This window comes from Sciurus vulgaris (assembly GCF_902686455.1).
Source record: "Sciurus vulgaris genome assembly, chromosome: 10".
Classification (NCBI taxonomy): Eukaryota; Metazoa; Chordata; class Mammalia; order Rodentia; family Sciuridae; genus Sciurus; species Sciurus vulgaris.
The window spans coordinates 115274517-115299291 of NC_136470.1; the positions used below are offsets into that span (position 1 = coordinate 115274517).

The 24775-nt window shown below is 52.2% G+C and overlaps 2 protein-coding genes across 2 annotated transcripts; both read right to left on the reverse strand.

The window, feature by feature from the left end:
* Positions 1-1588: 1588 nt before the first annotated feature.
* CAMKV (CaM kinase like vesicle associated) lies at positions 1589-12611 on the reverse strand. Its single transcript, XM_079155563.1, has 11 exons — positions 12441-12611; positions 4543-4651; positions 4303-4434; positions 4052-4126; positions 3699-3837; positions 3430-3550; positions 3197-3272; positions 2973-3109; positions 2738-2816; positions 2429-2516; positions 1589-2162 (listed from the first exon to the last, which is right to left on the reverse strand). Exons 2-11 carry the CDS (start codon positions 4635-4637, stop codon positions 1608-1610), a joined length of 1497 nt encoding a protein of 498 aa, XP_079011689.1. The 5' UTR covers positions 4638-4651; positions 12441-12611; the 3' UTR covers positions 1589-1607.
* Positions 12612-15795: 3184 nt separating this feature from the next.
* LOC306670659 (uncharacterized protein) lies at positions 15796-20171 on the reverse strand (the record flags this gene model as incomplete). Its single annotated transcript, XM_079155460.1, has 1 exon — positions 15796-20171. Exon 1 carries the CDS (start codon positions 19549-19551, stop codon positions 15796-15798), a length of 3756 nt encoding a protein of 1251 aa, XP_079011586.1. The 5' UTR covers positions 19552-20171.
* Between the last annotated feature and the right edge of the window lie 4604 nt (positions 20172-24775).

Sequence of the window (24775 nt, forward strand, 5' to 3'; positions counted from 1 at the left end):
GTTAAGTCAAAGGCTCCTTTAATCAACAGAAGTGAGAACAGCAGCCCTCACTTGAGCTCTCAGCCCAAGACGTATTCCTGGGCCAATACCTACAGGATGCAACATCCACGTGGATTTCTAGAGGACACCCACCACCACCTTCGAGGATCACACTGGTGAGAGTGATCTTCACTCTCATCTCAAGCAATCCAGAGCATCAGCTACTACCTGTGAACCTTCTCCCAGCCTCTCCCCTCCCCATTGCCTTCCAGGGACTCTTCCTTGGTAGGACAGAGGAAGCAAAGGCAAGAGGGTGGTCAGAGGCTTTGCAGGGTGATGTTTATTTGCCAGGTTCAGCAGGCACACAGTTAGCCCACCAACCTTCATGTACCAGAGCAGACCCACAGGCATGCAGGGAGAAGGGCAGCACCACCACAAAATGCCAAGCAAGGGCGAGGACCAGTATGGTTGCCTGTCCAGTCTGTGGTAGGGTCTGACAAAGGGCACCTGTCAGCAACCTCCCTCAGGTAAATAGGGATTCTTATACTTCCTCATCCCAGCAAAAGCAACTTGACATGGCTCAGAGGCCCCTGGGCCTCTGATAGAAGCAAGCAGTAGAATCAGAGGAAGATCCTCTCCATGTTGTTAAACTGAGAACAGAAAATCCACCCCTGTGAAAGGCAACCCCCCCAAATCAGACTAAGGGGTACCACCAATCAGCAGCCCCCTTGGGATAGAGAAGACTTAAGGGCTGAGCCTGTGCAGTTAACATCTAGGAAGAGAATAGAGACATCAGCCCTCCCTGTTTGGTCCAGGGAAAGGATCCAGCTTGGCTGGGGCACTGGATGTTGGTCCTGTACTATGCTCTCCCAGGTCTCATTGCCACATCCTAATTGCTTCTTTCCCTTAGAGGCCCAGGGTACAGGGCAACCCACTGCAGGAATCAAAAGGGCAAGAAATAACACAAGGCTCTTAGGAGGACCTTCCCAGGGACAAAGATGGAAGCTTCTACCCTCTTATTCATTCTCTCCTACTTCCAAGGACCCCCACAGCTAGCATTCAGTGCCCCTAGCCAGCACATGACCAGTCTTGATTTAAAGCAAACTGCCCTAGATTTTTGTATACCAGCCAGTTCTACTCCTAAAGCAGCCCACATACCACAGGTACACACCTTCACATGCAGGAGCCTAACACCACTGACAGGGCCTCGCTGGAGGACCAGCTCTCAGGGCAAGGCCACCCAATTTAGGGCCTGGGAAAATATGGGACCTGCAGGGCCTGCCCGGGTGAATGATGAGGCAGGAAGGGAAGGACAAAGAGCAGGGCCCCCCTGAGTATCCCTAGCGCAGCATCCCATAAGGAACAGAAATTAGTGAAGGTAGCAAAAGACAGAAAAGCCACAAGGAATCCATGCAGGGGTTGGGGCTGACCCTGCCTTTGGCCTGCCCACCACTCACACATACACACAGGAGATAAGACTGTTCTCCGGTGGCCCCCAGGAATGCCCCACTGGGATGGGGGGCTTGGGGAGCAAGGGCATCATGCCAGTGACTCTATGTACAATGAAAAGCCCCTCATTCACTCTCCCACCCTCCTGCCCGCCCCCCATTCCCCACCAGGCTGCCCACTCAGCTGGTCTCCTCCCTTGGAGACTCCTGGGCATAGCCAGTAGCTCCTTCTTTACTAGAGGGTAGAGCCTGGCCTGTGGCACCCTCTAGGGATGTGCTGTCCGGCTGGGCCATAGCCGGCTCAGGGGTGGCAGCTGCCTTGGCAGCTGGTATGGCACTGCTTTGGGTGGTGGGCACCATGCTCTCTTCTGTGGCTGGTGTGGCTCTCCCATCAGTGGCTGGAGTAGCACTCCTGTCAGTGGCTGGGGTGACACTTCCATCAGTGGCTGGGGTGATGCTCCCATCAGTGGCTGGGGTGACGCTGCCATCAGTGGCTGGGGTAGTGCTGCCATCTGTGGCTGGGGTGGCACTACGGTCTGCAGAGGCCACATTTTCACTCTTTGTAGCACATGCAGCATCACCCGCTGTGGCAGATCCACTTGCAACTGCAGCTGCAGCTCCACCTGCAGCCCCAGGAGTGGCAGTGTCTGTGGCTGAGCCAGACTGGGCTGCAGCTGTGCCAGACTGCTCTGGTGCCCGGAGCCGTTTCATGAGGGTGGTCACTCGGACAGCTTTCTGAAAGGACAGTGGAGAGAAGCTCAGGGTGAGGCTGGCTGGATCCATTCCTTGGCAATTGCCAAAGCCAGCCCATTCCATGGTGCCTCAGCTGCCTCTGACCACCTAAGGCCAGCTGCTCAGTACTCCTTCTTAAGGTAATGACAGTCATTCATAACGACCTTAGGAAAGCTTGTGTATGGTTGCAGAGGTATGGTGTGGGCAAGAAACTGGTATCAGAAGGAGAACTTAGGACTGGGCCAAGAAAAAAAATCATCAAAACTTACCTTCCACTTGGCCCTGGCAAAGTTCTTTTCAATCTGGGCACAGACACCATCCTTGATATTTTTATCAGAAGCAGCATTGCCAGAAATCCTGGGAAGGGTACGAGTACATCTGGATCTGAGGGATATGGGCCTTTGGGGAGATTCTGTCCAGCCCTCCCACTATAGGATCCAAGACTAACAAGCAAAGCCAGTGGGTTGGCCAGAGCTCTGGCCAAGGCCTCAGGGATGGGGGCATTTAGGTGTGAGAGGAATAGAGGTCAAGAGAACCCTGGCCTCTCCTCCTGCAGTTCTCCCCTGGGCCTTGCTCACCATTCATGGGAGATAGCCTCTTCTGCAGTGATCCGCTGGTCTTGCTCCACCTCCATCAGCCTTGTGACCAGGTCTTTGGCTGGGGACAAAGCCAGGGAGGAGCTACGCATGGGCACCCATGTCTAGAGGTGATAAATGGGCTGGGAGGCAGGAGCAGAATCCAGCAGAGAAGCTGAGAGCAGCGCCTCCCTTCCCACTGCCCTATACTCTACCCACATACTGAGCACCTCCTCACCTGCCTGAGAAATATCATCCCAGTATGGAGAGTCAAACTCATAGTCGCCAGCCAGGATCTTTCGGAACAGATTCTTGTCATGGTTCTCATAGTCGTCTTCTTCTACCTCCTCATAGAAGGGGGGGTTACCTGAAAGCCTGCATGGGAGCAGAGTCACCCAAGATAGCCAGACAAGGCCTTCACCCCACCCAGCTACAAGCCTGCTTGTCTACCTATCCACTCACAGGATATACATGATGACACCAATGGCCCAGCAGTCCACAGGGCGTCCATACCGTTGCCGGCCTACCACCTCCGGGGCTACAAACACAGTATCCAAATGCTAGTCAGTATCAGGCCTGGCCAAGTGCAGTACCATCCACAACCACTACCTGGAATACGGACATCCCCCTACCCAAAGTGATTCCCTAAAGGTTGACCCCGCCCCCGAACCTGCCCTTGCCCCATCCCTGCTTGCCTAGATACTCAGGGGTCCCACAGGGCTCCTTGATGAGGCCATTCTCTAGCTTAGCCAGGTGGAAGTCACTGATGACAATCTTTGAGTTCTTCAGTCGGTTGTAATAAACCAGGTTCTCCAGCTGCTCCAGCCACATATGTCATATGGGTGGGCAGAAGAAGATACCATGAGGGCTTCAAAGTCTGAACCAATGCCCCCAAATGCTTTCCATTCCACTCTGGCCCCAGCCTGGCTGCCAACTGACCCAGTGATTCTGGACCTTATCTCACCTTGAGGTTCCTGTGCACAATCTTGAGTGAGTGCAAGTAGGCCACAGCCTCCAGGACCTGCCGCACCACGTTGCTCGTGTCTCGTTCCGAGTAGTAGCCCTGGTCCAGGATCCAGTCAAACACCTCCCTCCCCGTGGCCCTGAGGGACACCAGCCCCTGAGCCCGGCGTGCACAAGATTAGGGATGGGGCAGGAGTGTTTGGGAGGTCTCCCTTCACCAAGTGGCTGACTGGGCAAGGCAGAGGGACTTAGAACCCCAAGGGTTCAGAAAGGGATCTTTCCTTAGTTGCTAAGGGTAGGACAAATAAAGGCCCTGGGGATTAGGGAATCCTGGGACTCCAGACCCACACTCACAGCTCCAGGAAGATGAAGTATTCTTTGCGGGTCACAAATACATCTACCAGTTGCAGGATGTTGGGATGCTTCACCCTGGTGAAAGGGAAAAGTCAGTAGTTAGAACTGGGTGAAACCTTGGGAGAGGCCCTGGTCACTGTAGCAGCCACAGGGCACTGACTGGCCAGAGGCTGGTACTGCCTGAGTCTACCTTCCCTCTAAGCCCTTCCCTCTTATCTCCTATCCCACCCTACCCCCAGGCCTCAACTCACATCTTAAGGATGCCAATCTCATTCTTGGCTGCCTTCCGCACCTTGCGGCCATCCCGCTTCTGAAACTTCTTGCAGGTGTGCAGCTTGCCTGTGTTCTTGTCCTTGGCCCGAAAGATTTCACAGAACTCCTCGCTGTAGTAGGCAGGTCCTCCACTCAGTCCTGGCCTTAGTGTAGGGTACACTCCACTCCCCCTCTGTTTGCCCACCCACCCATCTTTGCCCATCAGGACCAGCACTCACGTCTTGATGACCTGTCCCAAATCATATCTGTCAGTCACCTCCGATGGCTGATTATAGTTCTTCTTGTCGCCCAGAGTCACACACCCAAACGGCATTGCCAGGCTCTAAGCTGTGGGCAGGATTGGGATCTAGCTCAGCTATACCACTCTCCACTTCTCCCACATGGGATCTGCCTTTGAGAGACCCCAACCCAGCTCAGACCAAGCCAGGGCACCAGAAGGGGTTCAAGGGTAAGCAGGCTGAGACATACCCTGTTTTCTGGCCATATATCCAGTCACTCAGTTTGACTGCCAGAACTATAAATGTATTATACTGATATATCAGGGAATAGTTTTACATAATATACACTTGAGAAGACTTATCAAACAATTTCTTTAAATTTTAGCTATTTTAGTAAGCAGGTGGCACCCACCTGTAATTCTAGCTATTTGGGAGTTTGAGACAGGAGAATTACAAGTTCAAGGCCAGCCTGGGCAACTTAGATCCTGTCTCAAAATAAAAAATAAGAACTAGCTTACTGACAGAGTGCTTGCCTGGCATGTGCAAGGCCTTGGGTTTGATTCCTAGTATTGAAAAAAAAATTAATAAAAAAAAGAGCAATGGATGTAGCTCAGTAGTAGGGTGCCACCAGATTTAATCCCCATACCACAAAAAATAATAAATAAAAATCAATTTTAGCCATTTTACTGATGAAGGGACTATAACCACCCATTCACCAGATATTCATCTCTGAAGATCTAGAGATAGCAAATGTTGGCAAAGATGTAGACAACATGAGCACTGCTGGTAGAGGGCAACTCTCTCCTTCAAAAAACAGTTTGGTCAAACAAACATGTCTGAAATACTCATAAACATCTGCCCTACACAAACACATACATTTGTGCAGAACACTTGTACAGAATGCTCAAAGCAGCCATATTCATAATTGCCAAAAACTGGAAACAGCTCAAATATCCACCACGAGCAGGATATATTGTTGTAAAGTCACATAATGGAACATTATACTGCAGTGAAAATAAAGGAGCTACAGCTATTTGGAACCAGTAAATCTTATAGTGCTGAGTGAGAAAGGGTACAAAAGAATATGCACAGTATGATTCTATTGCCACAGAGCTCAAAAACAATTCATACTGTTCAGGGATACAAATGCACTATAATGAAAAGCTAGAAAATAAGCACCTTTGAATCAGATAATGGTTCCTTCTAAGAGAAAGGAGGGATGGTGACTGAGTCAGGACATGTTGAGACTTCTTTCGTGCATGTGGTGCTGGGGATTGAACCCAGGGCATACTATCACTAAACTACTTTCCCAGCCCTCATTTTTTGAGACAGGGTCTTGTCCAGGCTGTCCTCAAATTTGTAATCATCACGCCTCAGCCTCCTGAGTATCTTGGATTACAAGCATGTGCCACCACAGCCAGGTAGAGGGCTTGTTTCTGAACCTTAGTAGTAGTTACACAGGTTTGTGCTTTATAATAATTTGTAAAGATGTACATGCTTGGAGCATATTCCTAGATTTTTATTATACTTCACAATAAAAAAGTGTTAATAAAACTGGGAGCCATCCACACTGAAGAACACTTGGTACCTATTAAGAATAGTGTGCTGCTGTAGGACAGTTGTCCAGTAAAAAAGGGAGAGAATGATGGGTAAAGGGTGCTGCTATTTAGGTAAATATTTTAAAGTTCATACTGGTATACTTTCACAAACCTCTTCAAAATTGGGAAGGATACCAAAAAAGAACTTTGGAAGGACACCAAAGGAAATAAGAGTTCTCTTTGAGGCAAGAATTAGATATTGAAGGAGTAGGACAATCAACAGTAACACTTTTTATTGTTTTCTGTTAGAATTTTTACTCTGATGGCCTTGATTGCTTTAGTAAGTATTGCATTCAGGCACAGTGCTTTGGTTACTCTTCTGAGGGAGAAGCTCCATCTGGGTGGAAAGGCAGAATTTGGCTAGGCTTGGAGGGGAAGGATTGGTCAGGACATATTCAGGGGTAATGGTGAGCAAAAGCAGGACAAAGCTGCCTAGCACTTACTACACTGCTGGGCCTCTAGGGACCCGGCATCAGGTCCAGAAATGAGGCCCCAGACCAGATATAACTGGCTTAGTACATTTCAGGTGCTCTTGAACCTGGGGTATGGTGCCCCTCAGGTCTGCAACTGTCAGTTATGGCCCAATCTTTTGTTTTGTTTTGTTTTGTTACCAGGGATTGAACTCAGAGGCACTCAACCACTGAGCCAGTCCTATTTTGTATTTTATTTAGAGATAGGGTCTCACTGAGTTGCTTAGCATCTCACTTTTGCTGAAGCTGGTTTTGAACTCGCAATCCTCCTGTCTCAGCGTCCCAAGCCACTGGGATTATAGGCGTGCACCACCATGCCCGGCCAGTGATTCAGTCTTCATCTGTTGTGCTGGGTGGCTGGTTCTAGCACCCAGAGGAAAAGATACTTTCAGTCCTTGTTCAGAGGTAGAGGACCTTCACAGACCTGTCCCCAGAACCTCCATGATACCTGGTCAGTGTGAGCCTGGGCCTACAGCAGGTTCTACTGAGGGTGCCCTGGAACTTCTCTGCTTCTGCTGAGTGTGTATGTGCTCCCTCCACACAATAGCACTTGCTGTGTGCAGGGTGTGGCTGGGGCCATCGGTACCTACATGCTTCCCTGCCTGAAAGCACTCAAAACCCCAGGATAATGGTAAAGGGAGGAAGCCATTTCTAGGGGGCTGCAGCTTAGCAAGAGGATTCTGACAGCAGGAGTGAAAGCCCAGGACCCAAACAGGACCTGACTGCTACTCACTTGTCCCAGGCATAAACCAGCCCCAATTCCTAGGGGCTAGAGCCCTGGAGGTCCTCCCTCAAACGTGCCCTCGGTATTAGGGAGCAAATTCCAATACTAATTCATCTGGGTTGCTTGGGCTCAGGGAATACAAACGTATTTTGTCAGCATGATTCAAGTCAGAGTTTAAGCCATCTAGTGAAGCACCAGAGAGGCAAACAAGAGAGGCTTTGAAGATCATTGCTGACTACATGTCTTTGCCACCACCATGGTCACAGCCCTGCTCCTACATCTGTTGAGGAGGAGCATTTGGCTGGAATCCCATTCTTACAGCTGGGAGCAGAGAGGCACAGCCACCTACCACTGCTGGCCATCCATCTCCACACTATAACATCTGGGGGAGGGGACCTCCATTAGACCTTATCCACTCTAACAGGCAGCAATTGCCCTCCCAGCCTGGAATCTGAGGGCTCTGCACTAGGCAGAAAGATGGCAGCTCAGCCTGCAGTTCTCCCAGGAGGGTTGTGAGGGACCTGCATCCCAGCTCCATTGCTTTGCTTAGAGTTTGCTCTGAGAAAAATGCCCTTCCCCCAGAGCCTCCCATTAGAATCTTATTTGTCACTGCAGAGTTATTTATAATGTTAAAAAAAGAAGCAACTACCTAAATGTCCAACAACAGGTGACTTGCCAGCTCTACTGTGTCTACTCAATGGTAGGAAAGTGGGCATTGGCAAGGGTGCTGCCCATTTTGGCTTCCCTGTGGAGCAGTCTTCACATGAGCAAGGTGCTAGACCAGAGCTGAATTATCTTATTGTGATTTCCAACATTAAGGTTGTCTCTGCAACAGATTGTCTAAAACAATTCTGATGCTCCACGATCAGATGCAAAATGGCCCTTCTCTGAGGTACCTTCTCCAATCTCCGCCCAGCTCCATTCCAACAGCTCCCGTCTCTGCTAGTGTGGTGTGGTGGGAGATTTTGTGTATGCCTGATTCGGGTCCCAGCTTTTGGTTATGCATATGCACTCATGCCCACCGAGGGCTGGTCTTGGGCTCTTTCTCCACCAAGGAAAATTTATAGCAACATCAGCCTGGAGCCATGTCCTACAGACTCAATGCTGGGACAAGAACAGATCTGTCTCTCCCCTACTATGGCTGCCCTGATCTCAGCCAATTATTACTATCCTTACCAATCTAATTGAACTCACTGTGCTCCTAGACTAGGCTCCAGGGTGAAGAGAGGAGAAAGGGGGGCCATGTTTCCAATTAGCACCTTCATCCCTTCCATTCCACCCACTCTGCCATCTGCTACCCACTGCTGAAACAGACTGAATTTGGGGGCCCCCTCTGAATTAAGAGGAACTTCCTCCTGTTGAAAGATGGAAGATAAAGAGCTGTGATCCCTGCTCCCCAACACACACACACACACACACACACACACACATTGATAGGTACCAAAGAAGATAGGAGCTGGAGATTACCCACTCAGGCCTACCACAGGCTAACAAATGCATAGGTACATCACCTGCTTTTGTTCCCATAAGTTATAACTACTTCTGCAGGATGGGGAGAAGCAATCTAGGTCCTTCTCCCAGATTTGATCAAACTGTTCAAAAAGTTCATATTTCCTTTTTCCATTTTTTGCCTATTTCTTGCATAGGTGGACACCCAAATCCAGCCAGTGTCCTTGGGCTAGGCTACCAGTAACATTGCTAGTCCCTGGGAGGCTGCAGGTTGTGTGCACCAAGCCCCTGGCATCAGTTTGCAAAAAGATGGACCCTGGCCCCAAAGCTAAAGGAGCCACCAAGGAGTTTGCATTTATTACCACCATTGCCTAGGCCCATCGATGGAGAGCTCTGCTTCCAACAACACAAGACCTGGTTCTTCCTTAACTCAGACCCACATTAGCCTATGGAAGGCACAGTAGCTCCACAGCATCCATTTCCTTGGAGACTTGGCTCCCTCCATTCTCTGCAGGAGAAATACAGTGTGTACCTGGGGCTGCCAAAGGGAGCTTGAGGGGAGTGCAGAGGCTGGTGCTGCCACTGCCCTCCAGCTGGCTCTCAGGGAGTCTGAGGACCTAGTACTCCCCAGTTACTGCCTGCTCCCCTGGACCTGACCATTGTACTCAGGGAATTGAGCTTCAGGGAACCCTGAGGGAGCCTCTTTCCCTTGGTACCCTAGTAATAGGTTCCACAGGGGCTCTACTGCATCTCAAATAGTCACTTGGATGCCCAAGTAAAAAACAGGCCAAGAGGCCCCATAATCAGGGTCCTTTCCCTTCTACATGGGATCAGCTTGGTTTTAGGACCCAACTTTCATAGCCATAACCAGGAGTTTCCTGCTTGCTGTTCTGGCCCCTTACCATGTGGGGCTCTAGAGCTTGCAGTAAATGTGAAGGCCAGGAGGGGTTCAGGAGGCCTCCAGCTGTCTCCCAAAGACTGTAGGCAACACCTCCCAATTTAGTGGCAGCTGTGAACATCAGCCTGCAGGCACCCCTTCCCCTCCCCTCTCAGGGAATAGGGCTGGGTTTCCTGCTGCAATGAACTTGCCCAGGCCCAAGCCCTTTCTAACTCACAGCTAGGCTCAGTCACAAGACTAGGTAGAGACCTCCTCACAGGGTCTGGTATCAGGACTGCTTCAGGAACCTGGGCATGGGCTACCCTGGCTGGGTACAGTTGAGCCACGGTCAACAGTTCCTGGGGCTGACTCTCCCCATCTAATGAGGGAATATGGAAGAGGGGGGTCCTCCCCAACTCCTGGCATGCAGTCCAGTGCTACCTACAGAAAATTCAGCCCTCAATATGCAGGCAGAACCAAAAGCCAACTGCACTACCACCCCCACCCTAGGACCCGGGACTCCAATCTTTGAACCCCTGAAAGAGAATTCACTGGAGGCCCTACTTTCCTTTGGTTGGAGGAGGGGAAATGCAGAGGAAGGCACTAGAGTAAAGGGTTGCTATGGTGATGGAAGTTTTTAAACAAGGAGAGGGGGAAGGGAGAGATGTTAGCCAGTTCCTTCTTCAAGAATTCCCTGACACTTGGACCTAGCTCCTTCCCCATGGGTTCTGTAACCCTGGTCCTTATTGAAGAAAGGGAAGTGGGGGAACTGAGAGACTAGAAAAGAGGTGGTGAAGGGTCAAAGGCACAGACAAAAGCAGAACTTGTGATGAAAGAGGAGCAAGAAGGCGACAGAGTAAAAGGGACATAGACACAGGAGGAGGAAAGGGAAGGTAGGGAAGAGGTTCTGAGAGGACCTGAGGTGCCCAGAAGTACCCTGAGGCCTCCATGGCCATGTGCTATGAACCTCTGGATCCTGGCTACCCCTGGCATCTGGATCTTCAAGACTGAACTTTCCCATATCCCTCAGACAAAAAGGCCAGATTCTTGGGGCATCCTGGTGGGGAAAAGGTCAGCTGTTGCAGTTTCCCAGCCAGGACAGTTCCCCAAACTCTCCTTGTCCTTATGGCTGCTCAGGTAAAGGAAGTCCAATATGTTGAAGACACAAGACTGAGGGAATGGAAAAGAAGCTTGAAGACCTGGATGTTTCCCTTTACAATTCTTCCTCTGAGCTAGACACACCCAGCCAGCTCCCCAACCCCCATCTTGCTGTCCTCTCCAGGCCTCTCCCCGGGGCCCCTCTTGCAGTTCAGCTTCATCTGTCACCAACCCCCTGGTGGATCTAGTCAGGAGGACCAGAAACAGCACTGTAGGCAACCCAGAAACAGGATAACAATTGCACAACACCTCTGTGCCCCATGCCTCAATTTCTCTAAACAGAGAGTCATAGACTCTGGCCTTCTCCCAAGGCAGAGGACTGCCCAACTGTCTGACAGTGAAGACCAGAGCATGGGGCTAGAGATGAGGGCCAGCAGCAGATATGTAAAGCCAGCCTAGGGAACCTGGGGGTTCACACCAAATGATCTACAAGAAAGGGAGACCCCGCCCCACCTTGGAGTCCAGCCCAACTCTGAAAAGAGTGGAGACACTAATTTCCCAGTGAGAAAATTGAGGCCCAGAAGCCACTTGAGATGGCAGGAATCAACACTAAGGGGAGGAGGGTAAAGCACCAGGTCTCTAAAGGTTCTGGGGGGCTCAAAGCCTGGGTTTAGGGGGTAGGGGAGGTGCAGAACAGGTTACACTAGTACAGACTCAGAGGTTTTGGTGAAGGGCAGAGGGTCCTGTTCACTAGGAAGGAACCTGGTGGTGCAGGCTCTGCCTGGGGTGTGCAGATAAAAGCAGTTGGTGGTGTGGTGGGGAGATGGGATGGGGGGGTTGAGTCTCAAGAGCCCAGGGTCTCTGCCAGATAGTTCAAGTTGGGAAAGGCAGAAGCTCAGCTTAAACTGCCCACCCCCCTCCCCCGTTACTCACAGTCAGGGGCCCTGCTCCCCACCATGGTGCCACCCTGACCCCCTTCCCCAGTGCTGCTAGCTCGCCCCCGCTCGCACAGCAACACACATGCGGGAGGCACACGTGTGAGCATCAAGCCCCGCACCTCCCAGCAGGAACATGTGCGCCCGGCACCCCCACCGCGCACGTGGGTCCTTGCTTTGGACCCCCCCACACCCGGGTTGGTCCTCTCGCGAAGGCTTGGAAGCTGGAACTTTGCTGGGGGGCTGCTGGTCCCCAGGAGCTTGGAGCCTCCTCCCCCAACCCCGCAGCAGCCCCGCCCAGCCCCCTTCGGGTGTCGCCCATAAAGAAATCTCCGTTGTCATGGAAATTAGTGACTGCTAAGCCCGAGGGTGGGGGCCTGGGGGCAGTTGGGAGGGGCTGGAAGCGTCTCTGGGAGCGAGGAAGACGGCTCAGCCCCTGGCCCCTACCTTCAAGGGGCATCACGATTCTTCGAGGGTTAATGTTTTCATAATTCGGAACCGCAAAGGCTTCCCCCGGGACCCCCGGAGCCGTCCGAGGTAATAGGGAACTTCGACCCGACCCTGCACGCCACCCCCCAGATCTGCAGAGCCCGCGCGCTGTGCCCCCGCTGGGACCCCAAGCCCTCGCGGCGCCCCCCACGCACTCTGCGCTGGAAACCTCTAGTCAGGGAAACAATCCCCCAGGGCCCCCAACATGCGTCCAGGAGACGCCCCCCACCCGGGGGCCCAGCCCGCCCTGACCCGCACCTGCAGCTCTGGTTGTCACGGGGAGGAAGCAACCGCGGGCTCAGCAGGGCGCCAAGGACTCAGAGTGTGGCGGGTAGAATCCGCTTGGGGCACGCGGGGCAGACGCGGCGCCAGCTGCAGCCGCTTGGGCTTGCGAACCTCCAGCATCGCCAGCCGCTAGCCGGCAGTGGATTCGCACCCCGGGCCGGGGGCGGGCCGGGGGCGGGGCCTCCTAGCTGGGCCCGCCCCAACCCTGGAATCCCACTCGCGGGAGGGCACTAGCGGGTTGGAGGGGCGAAGCTGGTGACCCCCAGCCAGGCTCTCAGCGGTTCACTTAGGATCTTGGACTTCAGACCCATCCGGCAACAGGGGCCGGAGGGGCCGGAGGGGCGGGAGGGGCCTTCCTGGGCCCAATGTAGGTGGTAGGGAGTGGGGAATTGGAGGAAAGCCTAAATCCTGGACCTTCACTGATGTCCCTTAGCTTTAGTACTTGACAGTGGTCTCTCCGGGACCAGGGCTTTGCCCAGTTCCCCAAACCCGATCCAAAGGGCGGGATCCACTTAGAAGAACCAGCTGAGTAATTGCTAGAGCATCCCCCTACCTAGGAGTAGTAAACACTCAAGGGTGTGTGTATGTGCAAGTGGTCAGAGGGTAATGCAACAAGGGTGCCAACCGTCCTCACCCACAAGGCAGACGTCTTTCCCAGAAATAACAGCCAGGGTTGCTGGCCCAGTCTGCTTCCTCTTGTATGGTGTTGAATTTTCCAACCTATAAAAGTCACCTATGACATGGTGTGGACTGTTTTCTTCCCAGTGTAATCACGCCCAAACCCTTCATGAACAACCTCATGTAGGTGGCCTGAGCTGGGGTATGGGGTCACAGGAGAACTGTGGCACCAAGTTATCCCACGAAGCCTGGACTTTGGAAGAAGGAAGTTCAGAACTGCTAGGAAGATTTGAAAGAAGTCCTTGACCTCATCTTCATCCTTTGTACATGGAACCAGTTACATGCTGCATTCCCCTCACAAGCCCTGAGGACCATCCCAGTATCTGTACGCCAGACTTTTAAGCCTTTCAGTATCTGAAGCTGGGCTCTAACACCCCACCTATTCCAGTAAGCCATCTGGTCCTGACCTCAGGGGTAGAGGCAGAATGTTGAGTGAGGTTCCTCTGCATGGCTATCCATGACTGATAACAGGAGAATCTAAGTGAAGGAAATTGGGTCTGGAGCTGGAGTTGGAAAACTAGCCTGGAAAATGACTACCTCAACCAAGGACACTGTATATTCCTCCAGGTGGGGTATTGAGGGGCCCTTAACATCTTTCCCTAGCTTTGATTCACCTCCTGCAGGCCAGACTGTGGCACCACCTCTGTGCTCCCTAAATTCTGGGTGGTTGCTGTCACGACATGTACAACACTGCTGGGTAGGAATCTCCTGGCAAGCCAGGCACGAGCAAGACAGAGACTATCATCTCAGTATGCTCAGCTAATGTCTGCAGAATGAATGACTGAATGGCCTGGCACTGAGTCCTTCCTGCCATCTGCTCACTATCTTTAAAACGATGGGACTCTGAGTTGTATGTGGTGGCCAAGTCATGACATGCTGACCCCAAGTGTCATACACATTTTCTGTCTTTCCCAAGAATCATGGCTTTCCAGGCATGGGACCAACAAGAAGCTGAAATGGGAATTTATAGGCAGGGGAATGGGTGACTCCCTAGAGCTTTGCCTGATGCTGGCAGTACTCCATCTCTTCTTGGCCCTGTGCACACATTGTGTGCATGTGAGTGAGAGCACGTGGCAATGCATGTGTGCACACATGTGTTGTGTGTTCTTTTATGCTGAGAGAGATGGCAACAGCACAGTGTGTGTAGTGGTGTCCAGGGGCACGTGTGTCTGTATTCTGTATGCACTTGGGAGTGCTTGCTGGCACGTGTATGTGAATACTGTAGTTAGTCCCTAGAGCTGTGGGTTCTCTTTCTGCCTGATACAAATCTCAGGCCAAATCAGGCTGTGGGAGCAGAACAGAGGAAGGGGTTGTACCATGCCCAGGAGTGGGCCCGGTCTATGACAACCATAGATCATTGCTTCCAAGCTCCCTACCAGGGAAGCTCCTTACTTTCAGGTATATGTGAGGGTGGTTAAGTCTTTGTCATTTGTAGAAAGCAACCTGAAGACATGGCTTGTCTCTCAGCCTCTAGCCATGAAAGGTAGGAACAAGTTTAATGTTTTGGCTTCAACCTGCAGTGGCCTCTGGACAGGGGATACTAAAACCACTGTCATTCACTCAACTCTGGACCATGCACTGGGTCAACCCCAGTCTTTGTTCCTATTCTCCCTATTCAGAGCCAAGCAATGTCAACAGACATGTCTTCTAGCTACCCACTAACAACAGGGACAGTAGGAAGCCTTTCAGCATAGGACAGAATTTGAAACAAGAGCAGAGGTAGTTGGTACGGTCATTGCCCAGTGACTTCTGGGAGAACCCTCTTGAAAACTGTACTCTGGGCACCCTGTAAGCAGGAGTTGCCTGGAGTGGGAGGCTAGGGAAAAGAAGGAGTCCAAAATTCTGGCTTTCACCAAAGCTAGCAAATCAGAGGGACAGGAGAATACATGAGCCTCAGAATCCACAGAGCCTACAGAGCAGGTCAGTGCCTCTCTCCCCATCTCAAATTGTGCCTCCCATCTAGGATCCAGGACTTATTGGCCCTCTCTACTTCCTACCCTGTGTATGAAAGGCCAGTACTCCCATGCCCTCATTCTCTGACTGGCCAAACCCAGCATAAAGCTCCAACCAAGGTTCAAACTCAAGAGGTTCCTGTGGTACCAGACCAGCTCCTCTGAGAAGGTCAGACTGTGACAAGGTCCCTCCTTTAGGGTCAACGCCCATATCCTCAGTCATCTTTAGAATTTTCCAACCATTGTCCATGTTGCTGTCTTTTGCCCCCCAAAGAGGGTCCAAGATGTGGGAAGGCAAGCAGTCTTTTCATCTGGAGTTAGGGGAGGGGGATGACCCCCATCCCCCACCTCATGACTCACACCAGGCTGTGTGGGTTATTACATTATGTTTAAATTGCCATGGCAACTAGCTGGCAATCAAGGGTAATTACACTTGTCGTCAGGGCAACGGGGCAAAACCCACAGCAGCCACTCTCTGTGGTGCCTTTGGGGTACAGTGAAGGTCAAGCCAGATCACAGTCAATGCCAGTCAAGGGGCCTCAAGGCTCTCCAGAAAGGGCAGGTTGCCAGGTCCCATGGAGTGCCAGAGTGCAGGCCCCCATTCCTGAGCATGTGCCAGAATTCCTTTTCCCCCACCCTACCCTATGCCTGAAACATGCAACATTGCTTAAAGCAAGCAGAACCAGAACTTTATATGTTCACAGCTGGTACTTGTAGATAGCCCATGGGCCCTCCTCCTCGTACTCACGGCGGCTGAGCCATAGGCTCTGGAAGGAGTCCCGGCATGCCATGATGGAGCCCCCAAGCCAGGCAGCAACTGCACGGTGCGGAGAGCCGAGCACAGTGGCACCAGGGCCCAGCTCCTGTCTTAAGCGCTCAGGGAAGCCACTCACTAGGGTGCTGCCTCCATCCAGCACCACATTGGCCAGCAGTTGCTTCTGCTGCTTGGCCTCTAGTCGGCTGATGCTTAGCAGGGCCAGCTGTGGAAGTCCTGGCTGGTTAACACCTAGCAGGTTAGGCTGGAAGAGAGCCTCGGGGCAACAGAAGCGCTCAGAACCCAGTGTGATAATCTGCTTGTCTGGGAGCACAAAGTCCACCTGGGCTTGTGTCTGGGTGCGGGCCATCTCAGTTGCCATGTCCATGGCCACATAGCAGCAAGCTTCTTTAATTTGGTTGACGAACCCCGCCTTAAGTGGTGAACGGCCACCTGCCAGCAGCAACTGAGCCAAGTAGTCAGTGAGGTCAGCACCAGCCACATCCAGCCGGTAGGTGTCGAGTGGTGCCAGATCCCCAGTGAGGATGGGTGCCACATAGGAGGTGCCATGGCCACTCCCCAGTACCAGCCCAGTGGTACGTCCATAAGCATAGAGTGCCAGCAGGGCCTGATGCACTGTCTGCATGGCTGGCACATGGAAACGTTCAAAGAGTATTTCTGCCACCTTTTCTCGGTTAGTGCGTGGTGAGATGGGGGAGTCAGCCACAAGCACAGCCAACTCCTCAGGCTGTACCCCTAGCCTGCAATAGAACAGGTGCTGCCACAGCACCTCTAGTGCATCCCAATCAGAGACCACACCCCTATTCAGTACAGGATAGGAGCCTTCTTGGTTTTCGGGCACTGCATACCGGGGTTGGCCCTGGGCTGGGTGCTGCAGCAGCTGGACTTGTGAAGGTACCACACTGAGGACATGGTCCTCACCAGCCAAACCACATTTGGTGAATCCTGTGCCTGTATCAATCACTACAGCTGCCATGTTCTGGTAGGGGCTTGAAGAGTGGCGGCAGAGAACTGGTGACCGCCCAGACAGAGCATCCATGGTAGACACCAGCTCATAGCAGGCCCCACGGAGCAGGCCAAGGTGTGTGACCACTGATGAGTGTGTAATGTCCTCAGCTGTCAGCTTGAACTGGTTCCCACTCTGGGATTCAGTGTCCACCATGGCCACAGGCAAGACTTTACAGCCAGTGCCAGGTGTGGTAAATGCAATCAGAGAAAGGTGTTCCTCATGGCCCCTGGGGGAGCTGCCAGGTTGCCACGATGAGAGCTGATGCATACTGGGGCTTTGAGCACTACCAATACCAACCATCTCTCTATTCCTAAAGCTACAGTTTTCTTCTGGGACCAAGGGCACTCGAAGTACCTCTACATGGGTAGGCAGGTCCAAGGGCTCACTTTCCTGGGTAGAGACCTGGCAAGTCTCTCCAGAGGTGAGGGGTCCTTTTGGGAGGGTGGGATCTTTGGTGGTGGTAGGGGGCTTCCTGGTGAAAGGTACCTGCCCAGTGAGAGAAAACTGATTGATAAGAGGGTTCTGCCCAGTGAAAGGAAGCTGACCAGTAATGGAGAGCTGCTTAGAAGAGGGAGGCTGACCAAGTTGAGAACTCTCCTCAGCTATAGGTAGCTGCCTTGCAAGGAGGTTCTGCCCATTGAGGAAGCTCTGACCAGTGAGGGGGACCTGCCCAGCATCTTTGGTCTGAGGTTTATCAGGATGAGCAGTAATGACTTCTTTCTCTGGATGGCTGCCTACATCCTCTTGGAGTAGAGGTTTGGGCACCACCTGCATGTCGACAGATGAAGCAGGCTCTGAGTTCATCCACTGCAGTTTCTTGGTCTGGATCACGGAGGTATCTGGCATCCTGGAGGACTCTAACATCCAGATGGTATGACTAGGTTCATTTTTTTCAGCATCAGGTTTGGACCAGCCAGGATCAGGAACATGGGGCCGTATCCTCTCACCAAATTGGAGCGGTGTCTCCAGTGGAACAGGCCCAGTGAATATCCCAACTCTCACAGGTGTCTCAATTCCAGGAGAGTCCCGTGACTCCAGATTGAGCCTGGCCTCCTTGGGAACCAGGGCCACCTCTCGGTAGCTGCCAGATGAGAGGCTGGAGGGTACAGGGCTGGACAGCATGGGTGTGGTGGACCAGAAGCTGGAGTGATTGCTGGTAGGGGAGAGGTTGGGTCTGACCAATGACCGGGTGGATAGTATATTTTCAGGGACATAGAGGGATGGATGACTGGGCACAAGGCCCACCAGCACTGCCCGTGAGCCCATAGGATCATGGCACAGTAGCCCTACCCTGGTGTTGCCTGTGGCCATATCGAACACCAGCACTTGGTCTTCCACAGCTTCCTGGAGCTTGCAGGTCGGGACACTAGAAGCAGGGATGTGCATGGCTTCCCTGGGAAGTTGGGGTGTGGACTGCTTGTGGCAGTTTACTTGGTATGCAGACTGTGGCACACAGGAGCAGTTGTTGCAAACATTCGGGGGCTGCTTGTCAGGCTGAGAGCTGCTGACATCCTGGTTTCTCTTCTTGAAACTGGGGGTAGCTGGGGGCTCTGGACATGGTTTTGGGCTGCCTGGCCTGGAGGTATAGACTATGGGTTTCTCCACTGGGTTTTCAGGTTGCTCAGGTGGCACCTGCCTTCTGGCAATCTTGTGCTCCTGGGCATGGTCTGGGAACACTTCTGAAGTAGGTGCTGCAGTAGGAAGCTCCGCTTTAAGTTGGACTTTGTCCTGGCAGGATGGGGCAGTTTTAGAAGATTCCAAGAGGATTGACCACTGATTGCCACACCTCCTGAGGAGGAGGTCTTGAGATAAGTCTTTGGTGACTGCAATGTTGTTAGTCAAGTGATCAAGGGTATAGGTATAAGGTTCAGCTGCTGCAGGCTTTGGGGTCGCATCCAGAACTGGATTTGTAGCCTGAGCTGGAGTTGAAGGAGTCAGTGACAGCAAAGAAGAAGTTTTAGCTGGGGCAGGAGCCTGAACCGAACCTGGGTCATTTCTCTGTCCCTGATCTTGGGCTGGAGCCTGTGCTGGAGCCTGTGCTGGAGCCTGTGCTGGAGCCAGAAGAGAACCTTGGCCTTCAGCTGTACTGTCCTTTGCTGAGACAAAGTAAGGTAGCCACCGACTCTTCCTGGTGCCCAAAGGGGCCATCTGGTCTGTGTTGCAGGGACCTTTGCCCCAGCCTATCAGGACTTTAGCTGGAGCCTTGCCCTCCCTTCCAACCTGCACCTGAAGCCGGGGACGGCAGGGTCCATACTGGGTCACATCATTGGTGCCATTAACACGTGTGCACGCTGGTCGGTTCAGGGTCCCGTCGTCCATGACAAGATGCTGTTGGGCTGCTACAATGGGACTTGAAAACGGGCCAGTAGAGGAGAGTCTCAGAGCATCCTGAGAGTTCTGCATATAGCGGCACCTGGAGCTAACCTGAGCAGGGTCCTGGAGTTGCTGATGAATGGGCTCAGGGATGTGGGCCTGGGAGGCTGGGCCACAAGCTGCATCAGTGGTGGCCTCAGAAGAAAATGACAACCCCTGCTTGAAGTATAGGGATCCTGAGTTTATCCATGGTCCCTGGGACCCTCTGAGGCCACCCCTCAGCTGCTGGCTGCAGGCTGAGGGGTGGCCCTGGGGGCCCGATGGATCAGGGCCCCCCACCTTCTTGGTGGCTTCCATAGTCCTGCTCCATGCCCTAGGTGCCCTGCCCCCACTTCATTGTCACGGCAACCCCACACATCACAGCCCCCAGTGACCTGGGAGGTGACAGTGTGAGAAGTCAGGGGCCCCACCCTTTGAGGAATGGGAGGCCTGCCCTAGGGACCTTGGAAGGCAGAGAAACCCAGGGACCTCAGTGAAGTTGGCCAACTATAGGTCAGCCTCCTCTCCCCTTACCAGTGAGTGACCACTCTGCTCAGACCAACTCCAGAGTGAAGGCAGTGCTCCAGAGGGGGCCTGTGTAAAACCAGGGGAGAAAGGTAGGCAGGGGAGACTCTGAGGAAGCCCCTGGCACTGGGCCCTTTGGGAAGATGGCAAAGCCCCTTCACCATTTAGTGCTAGGAGACAGAAGAGGGTGAGAGGCCCAGGCTCAAACCCAAACTCCCCTCCTGTATGTTCCTCAGCTCCAGCTCTAGGGACAACAGTTCCTTGGCAGTCTCTGCTGCTCCAGATGGTTCTCCTCTGCCTGTGCCTCATAGAGCCCCCTCCCCAGAGTCACATGTCCCTGAAGCCCAGGATCAGTATCCCACTGGGGTGGGGATGGGGTGGTAAGGGTGATGGTAGGGAGTTTGCTCAGAATCCTCAAGTCAGAATGTTCTAGCTCTTGTCACATTGTGTCAGCTTCACCTTGGCTATTAAGGGTGCAGAGCACAGGGCACAGGACTAGGCCACAGGGCCAGCCAAGTGGTATTTATAAGATAAAGTGTGTTAGGGACACAGCACAGTGCCAATAACACAGTGAGGACATCTCCGATGTGGGACTGAGCACATAGTAGTGGACACAGAGCTGTGTGTACTGTAAGGACAAATTGAAAATAGGCCTGGACGTGGAGTAGATACATAAGAAATATAAACTATAGACCAGTTCTACCTTCCACTTCTTAGGTGGGGAAAAAAGAAGGGAGGAGTGAGATGCTGGTTCTGGGCTTCAGGGGCATGTGGCTTGGGAGGGGGACTCTATGAGGCCCCCAGGCCCAGAGCTGCCATGCAGCCACAGAGGACAGTCCTAGGTAGAGCCAGCCACCAATTGCCATTGGCCTGGGTCTGGAAATTCTGACCTGGGGCAGGGCAGATCCTCTCCCTCCCCCAGTCCTGAGCTCTGGGCCTCCTCCCTCTGTTTTCCAGAGCTATGTCCCTTCAGGCCTCAGTCGTTCCACCCAGGAAACAGGTTTGTAGAGAATGCAGCTGTAGGTTCATCCTCTGAAGCAGTTTGTTTTCACAGAGGTTAAAAATAGTATTTACAGTTAGCCATGGTGTGTGAGGCTATGTGACCAGGGATCCAGGCTAGCACTACTGCATCCACACCTGACTTGGCAATGGGCAAAGCCTGACTCAGTCACATCTCATGCCCCCTGGGCCCCCTCCCCTTTACCTTTCCCTGGATGCAAGCTCCAGTTAAGACAGATGGTTCTGACACAGAGGAACTGAACTGCTTATCCTCATTTATGGCCCAGAAAGGTGGCAGAAGACCTAGAGTCTAAGTACTGTGCATGTGTATGCATGCACTTGGGCACATGCATACTTGTGGAGTATTATAGCTTCGCTTATCTCTGACTAGAGCAAGAATTATCTTTTTATGACATTGGTGCTAGCTGTTGCCTAGAATGCCTGTGCAGCATCAAAGCTGGGCTGTGCCTGAGAGGGCTGGGGAAACATAGAGGGATGCCCCAAGAGACCCCTGCCATTCTGACCACTGAGCTATCCCCTACCTCTGCAGAAGTGAGGCATAACCCTCCTTTTCCAAGGTTGGAGTCCTTTATGAGTACCTGGCCAGGGGTCTCTTGGAGTAATAGAGTAGAGTCAGCTAAAGATCCAAAAAGGAAGGCCCAAAGGAAGCAGCCAGAAGAGAAAAGATTCCATCTGGGAAGGAAACACAGCTTATAACAATAATAATGACTGACATAGTCACTGGCAACCAAGAGAGGGAATCTGCCTGAATTCTGGCTGTCCAGATTTGGCTGCTCACCCACATAAGAAATAAGCAAACAATACAAAAAGGAAAAATGAATTTTATGTAGTTTGATTGAGAAGATCCTCCTTCTGGACCAGTGCAATGCAGAGAACACGTAACCCAGCCTTACAGTAATTCAATGAGCTTGGTACTATTGTACCATTATTACAGATAAGGAAATCAAAGACCAGAAAGGAGAGAGAGGCCTGTGTTAGGTGGTGTATAGAAAAGTGAGAATCTGCAGCTAGGCCATGAGGCTCTAGACCCATTCTATAGGAAGCTATGCGATGACTGGGTGCCATGCCAAAGCCACACAGACATGAGTCCTGCTGGAGGGGAGCTTACATGCCTGCCTTCTGGGTGCTACAGCCCCAAGCCCCAGATCTGAGTTGTGTCTTTCATGGATCTGCTCCTCCAGATAATTTTGCAGGTAGCTCAGGTGTTAGAGGGGTATATTCCTTGATGGTGCCACTAAGCCAGTGCCCTCCCAGGAACCTTGTGGTATTGAGTACAGGCCAGGTGTACATCCCTTGAGGCCAGGATGAGTCCTTGTACTTAGAATTCTTGACTGGCCAAAGCCCATTCCCATCTCATTCAGCTAAGGGGAGGAGCAGCAGGGCAGGTAGACACTCCCAGTCCAGGCCCCTAAGGAAGGTATCCCTGTACCCTCCCCCCACTTGTTTTTAAATAGTCTCTCACCAGGAAGAAGGACTTCCAATTCTATTTCTGATTCTGGGAAATGAGGAGGGCCATGTGTTGCCATGGCAACCTAGAGCCCCTCCCCCAGGCTGAGCCCATTCCCCAGATTGAGGGTCCGTGGGGTGCAGAAGGGGTGGCAAGAGTTGCTGGAAGGAAATCAGTTTGAGGGAAAGGCAGGATGGAGTCTCTCCTGTGAGGGGAGTGCTGACATTGCCTTCCCCCTTACACTTCACCTATCCCTCCGGACAGGCTTGGGGGAAGGCCCCAACCCCTAGGGAGAGAGTTGAGTCCCTACAGAAAACCATTCTCTCCTGTGGATCAAGCTGAAATCTTGTCACTTAGAAGGCCTTGGGGGATGTGAAGAGGCACCAGGAAAGGCATCAAGGAAGAGGCACAGCCAGCCACAGTAGCACATGCCTCTAATCCCAGCTTCTCAGGAAGGAAGATCACAAGTTGGAGAGCAGTCTAGGCAACTTAGCAAGACTCTCCAAAATAAAACACACCAAAAAAAAGAGGGTCAGGGATGTTGCTTAGTGGTTGAATGCTTGCCTCACACAAGTGAGGACCTGGGTTCAATCTGGGGTGGGGTAGTATGGGGACAGAAGATTATTTCTACCAGGAGCTGTACAGCCTACTGGGTCAACTAGGCTTGCTTCTCCAATACAGACCTGTTTCTGGCTCCCAGGAGGAAGATAGCTCTATTAAGTCTCCTATTCTGCACCTTTCCAGTCCACCTCCCATCCATTCTCTGTGCCATGAGAAGACTCTGGACATTAGGATCAGAAGGAATTTTTAAGGGTTCCTAGTGTAGCCATTCACTTCATAATGGATCAGAAAGTGAGAGCTATTTCCCCGGAAGTTCATCCGGGCTTATAATCAGACCTTGTGCTCCTGAAGAGGGAAGCATTCCAGTCAGGAGCACAACCTAGATAAAGGCAGGATTCTGAAAAAATCCAAAAGAATTTTGTGATCCAACCCTTTCTCAGTACTCAGTAAACTGAGGCCCCAAGGAGGAAGGGAGGCACTCTCAGTCTATGCCCAGCACTTTGTGTCTTCCTCTCCTAACCCCTCTCCTAGGAGCTACCCAGGAGCCAGATGATCTGCTTCCCTGAAGTTTCCCCTGGTCAGGATATACCCATTCCATGGAGGTAAAACTATGTTGTAAAGGAGGTGACTCCTCTTGCTCCCATGGCTCCCTGTCTGACCCAGAGGAAGACAGCTACAGGCAGAGAATCCCATTCCTAGGGGAACCTATGGCAGGATGAAGGGGCATAATCCAATCCTAACTGGGATAAAGAAGGCAGAACCTACTAGTGACAGGAGGATACAGCTTCTGAGCTCTAAGGCATAGGCAAATTTAAATAACAGATGTTTAAACAACCTTCCCTGCAAGCTGGCAGTGCAGTGACCCCTCTGCTGTGATGTGTTGCAGCTTAAAAATAGCCTACAATGAACCGCTCTGAGCCCCAATTGACTCAAGCTTACGTAACTCTGTGAAAGATGGCCAGCTGCACCAGTCCAGAGGGAGGGCAACAGCACAGTCTCCCTGACTGCTACCCACACTGGTTAGGTGAGCTCCTCACCCCCTTGGGAGCAGCCCCCCTCCCAGGACTCAACAAAGGGAAGGTGAAGAAGTTCTGCCAAAAGCACACATAGCTTCATGTTGGCTGGGAAGAGACCCTCCAACACATCAGCAGAGGGAATATGAAAGGAACAACCCTCCATCAGGGAGCATACAGGACCCTGGCCCAGTAGATGGTATAGGAACAGATGAATGGGTCAGAAAGATCAGGGCACAAGTTCATGTTGGCAGGGTGACTAGAGCTGAACAAAAATATTTGTTTTGCTCTTTGAAGAGTGGGGTCCCTGACTTGGAGGTACTTGTCAGCAGGACACATGCTTTGCTGAATCTGTCACTTCTGTGGAGCCCAGGGGTGGAGTCAACTTCTTTGGACCCTCTAATTCTCCAAGTCCAGGCTACAACATCCAAGGAGGGACTCATAAGGGTGAGAGCACTTTCTTCAGAGTTGGTAGGATTCTATGATCTCAGCCACTTCAAACCCCACTCCTTCATGCCGCCTTTCCTGATGCATCTCAAATCACAAATGCCCTGACCATGACAGGTCACAAGAGTGTGCAAGTGGCTAAACCAACCTGAAAGGGAGCAGACAGGAGAGGTGAGGGTGTCCTTGGCATAGGGAGCTCTGGTGCTCACTGATCCCCCTGCCTCTGCCCATGCTGAGCTCCACCAAGGAGTCATCAACTTCTTTTGACTACCTCCACCTGAGTTTAAAACAGGACCAGCCCACAGAGATGTGAATGGGCTTGAAGTGGGACTGTACCTGGCCTCAGGTGTCATGCCCAGAGAACTTTTGGGTCCTTGGGAAAATTCCTTGACAGACTGGGGCTGAGGCATAATGGGAATCTCAGGCCAAATTAATGGTTCTCCATCAAAGCAGGTCAGTCTGTCCTGTGCATGCTCTCCAGGTGTCAGACAACAGTGACACCGATGGGCAATCAGGAAGTTGTGAGTCA

Bases quoted from the DNA above. Each gene is read 5' to 3' on its own strand.
- CAMKV (XM_079155563.1), bottom strand. From the start codon at position 4,637: ATGCCGTTTGGGTGTGTGACTCTGGGCGACAAGAAGAACTATAATCAG. The intron at 2,817-2,972 runs GTGAGGAGGTGC...CTTTGTCCCCAG, and splicing joins GGATGATATTTCTCAGGCAG to CCAAAGACCTGGTCACAAGG. The intron at 2,517-2,737 runs GTGAGCAAGGCC...TACCCTTCCCAG, and splicing joins GAGGCTATCTCCCATGAATG to GATTTCTGGCAATGCTGCTT.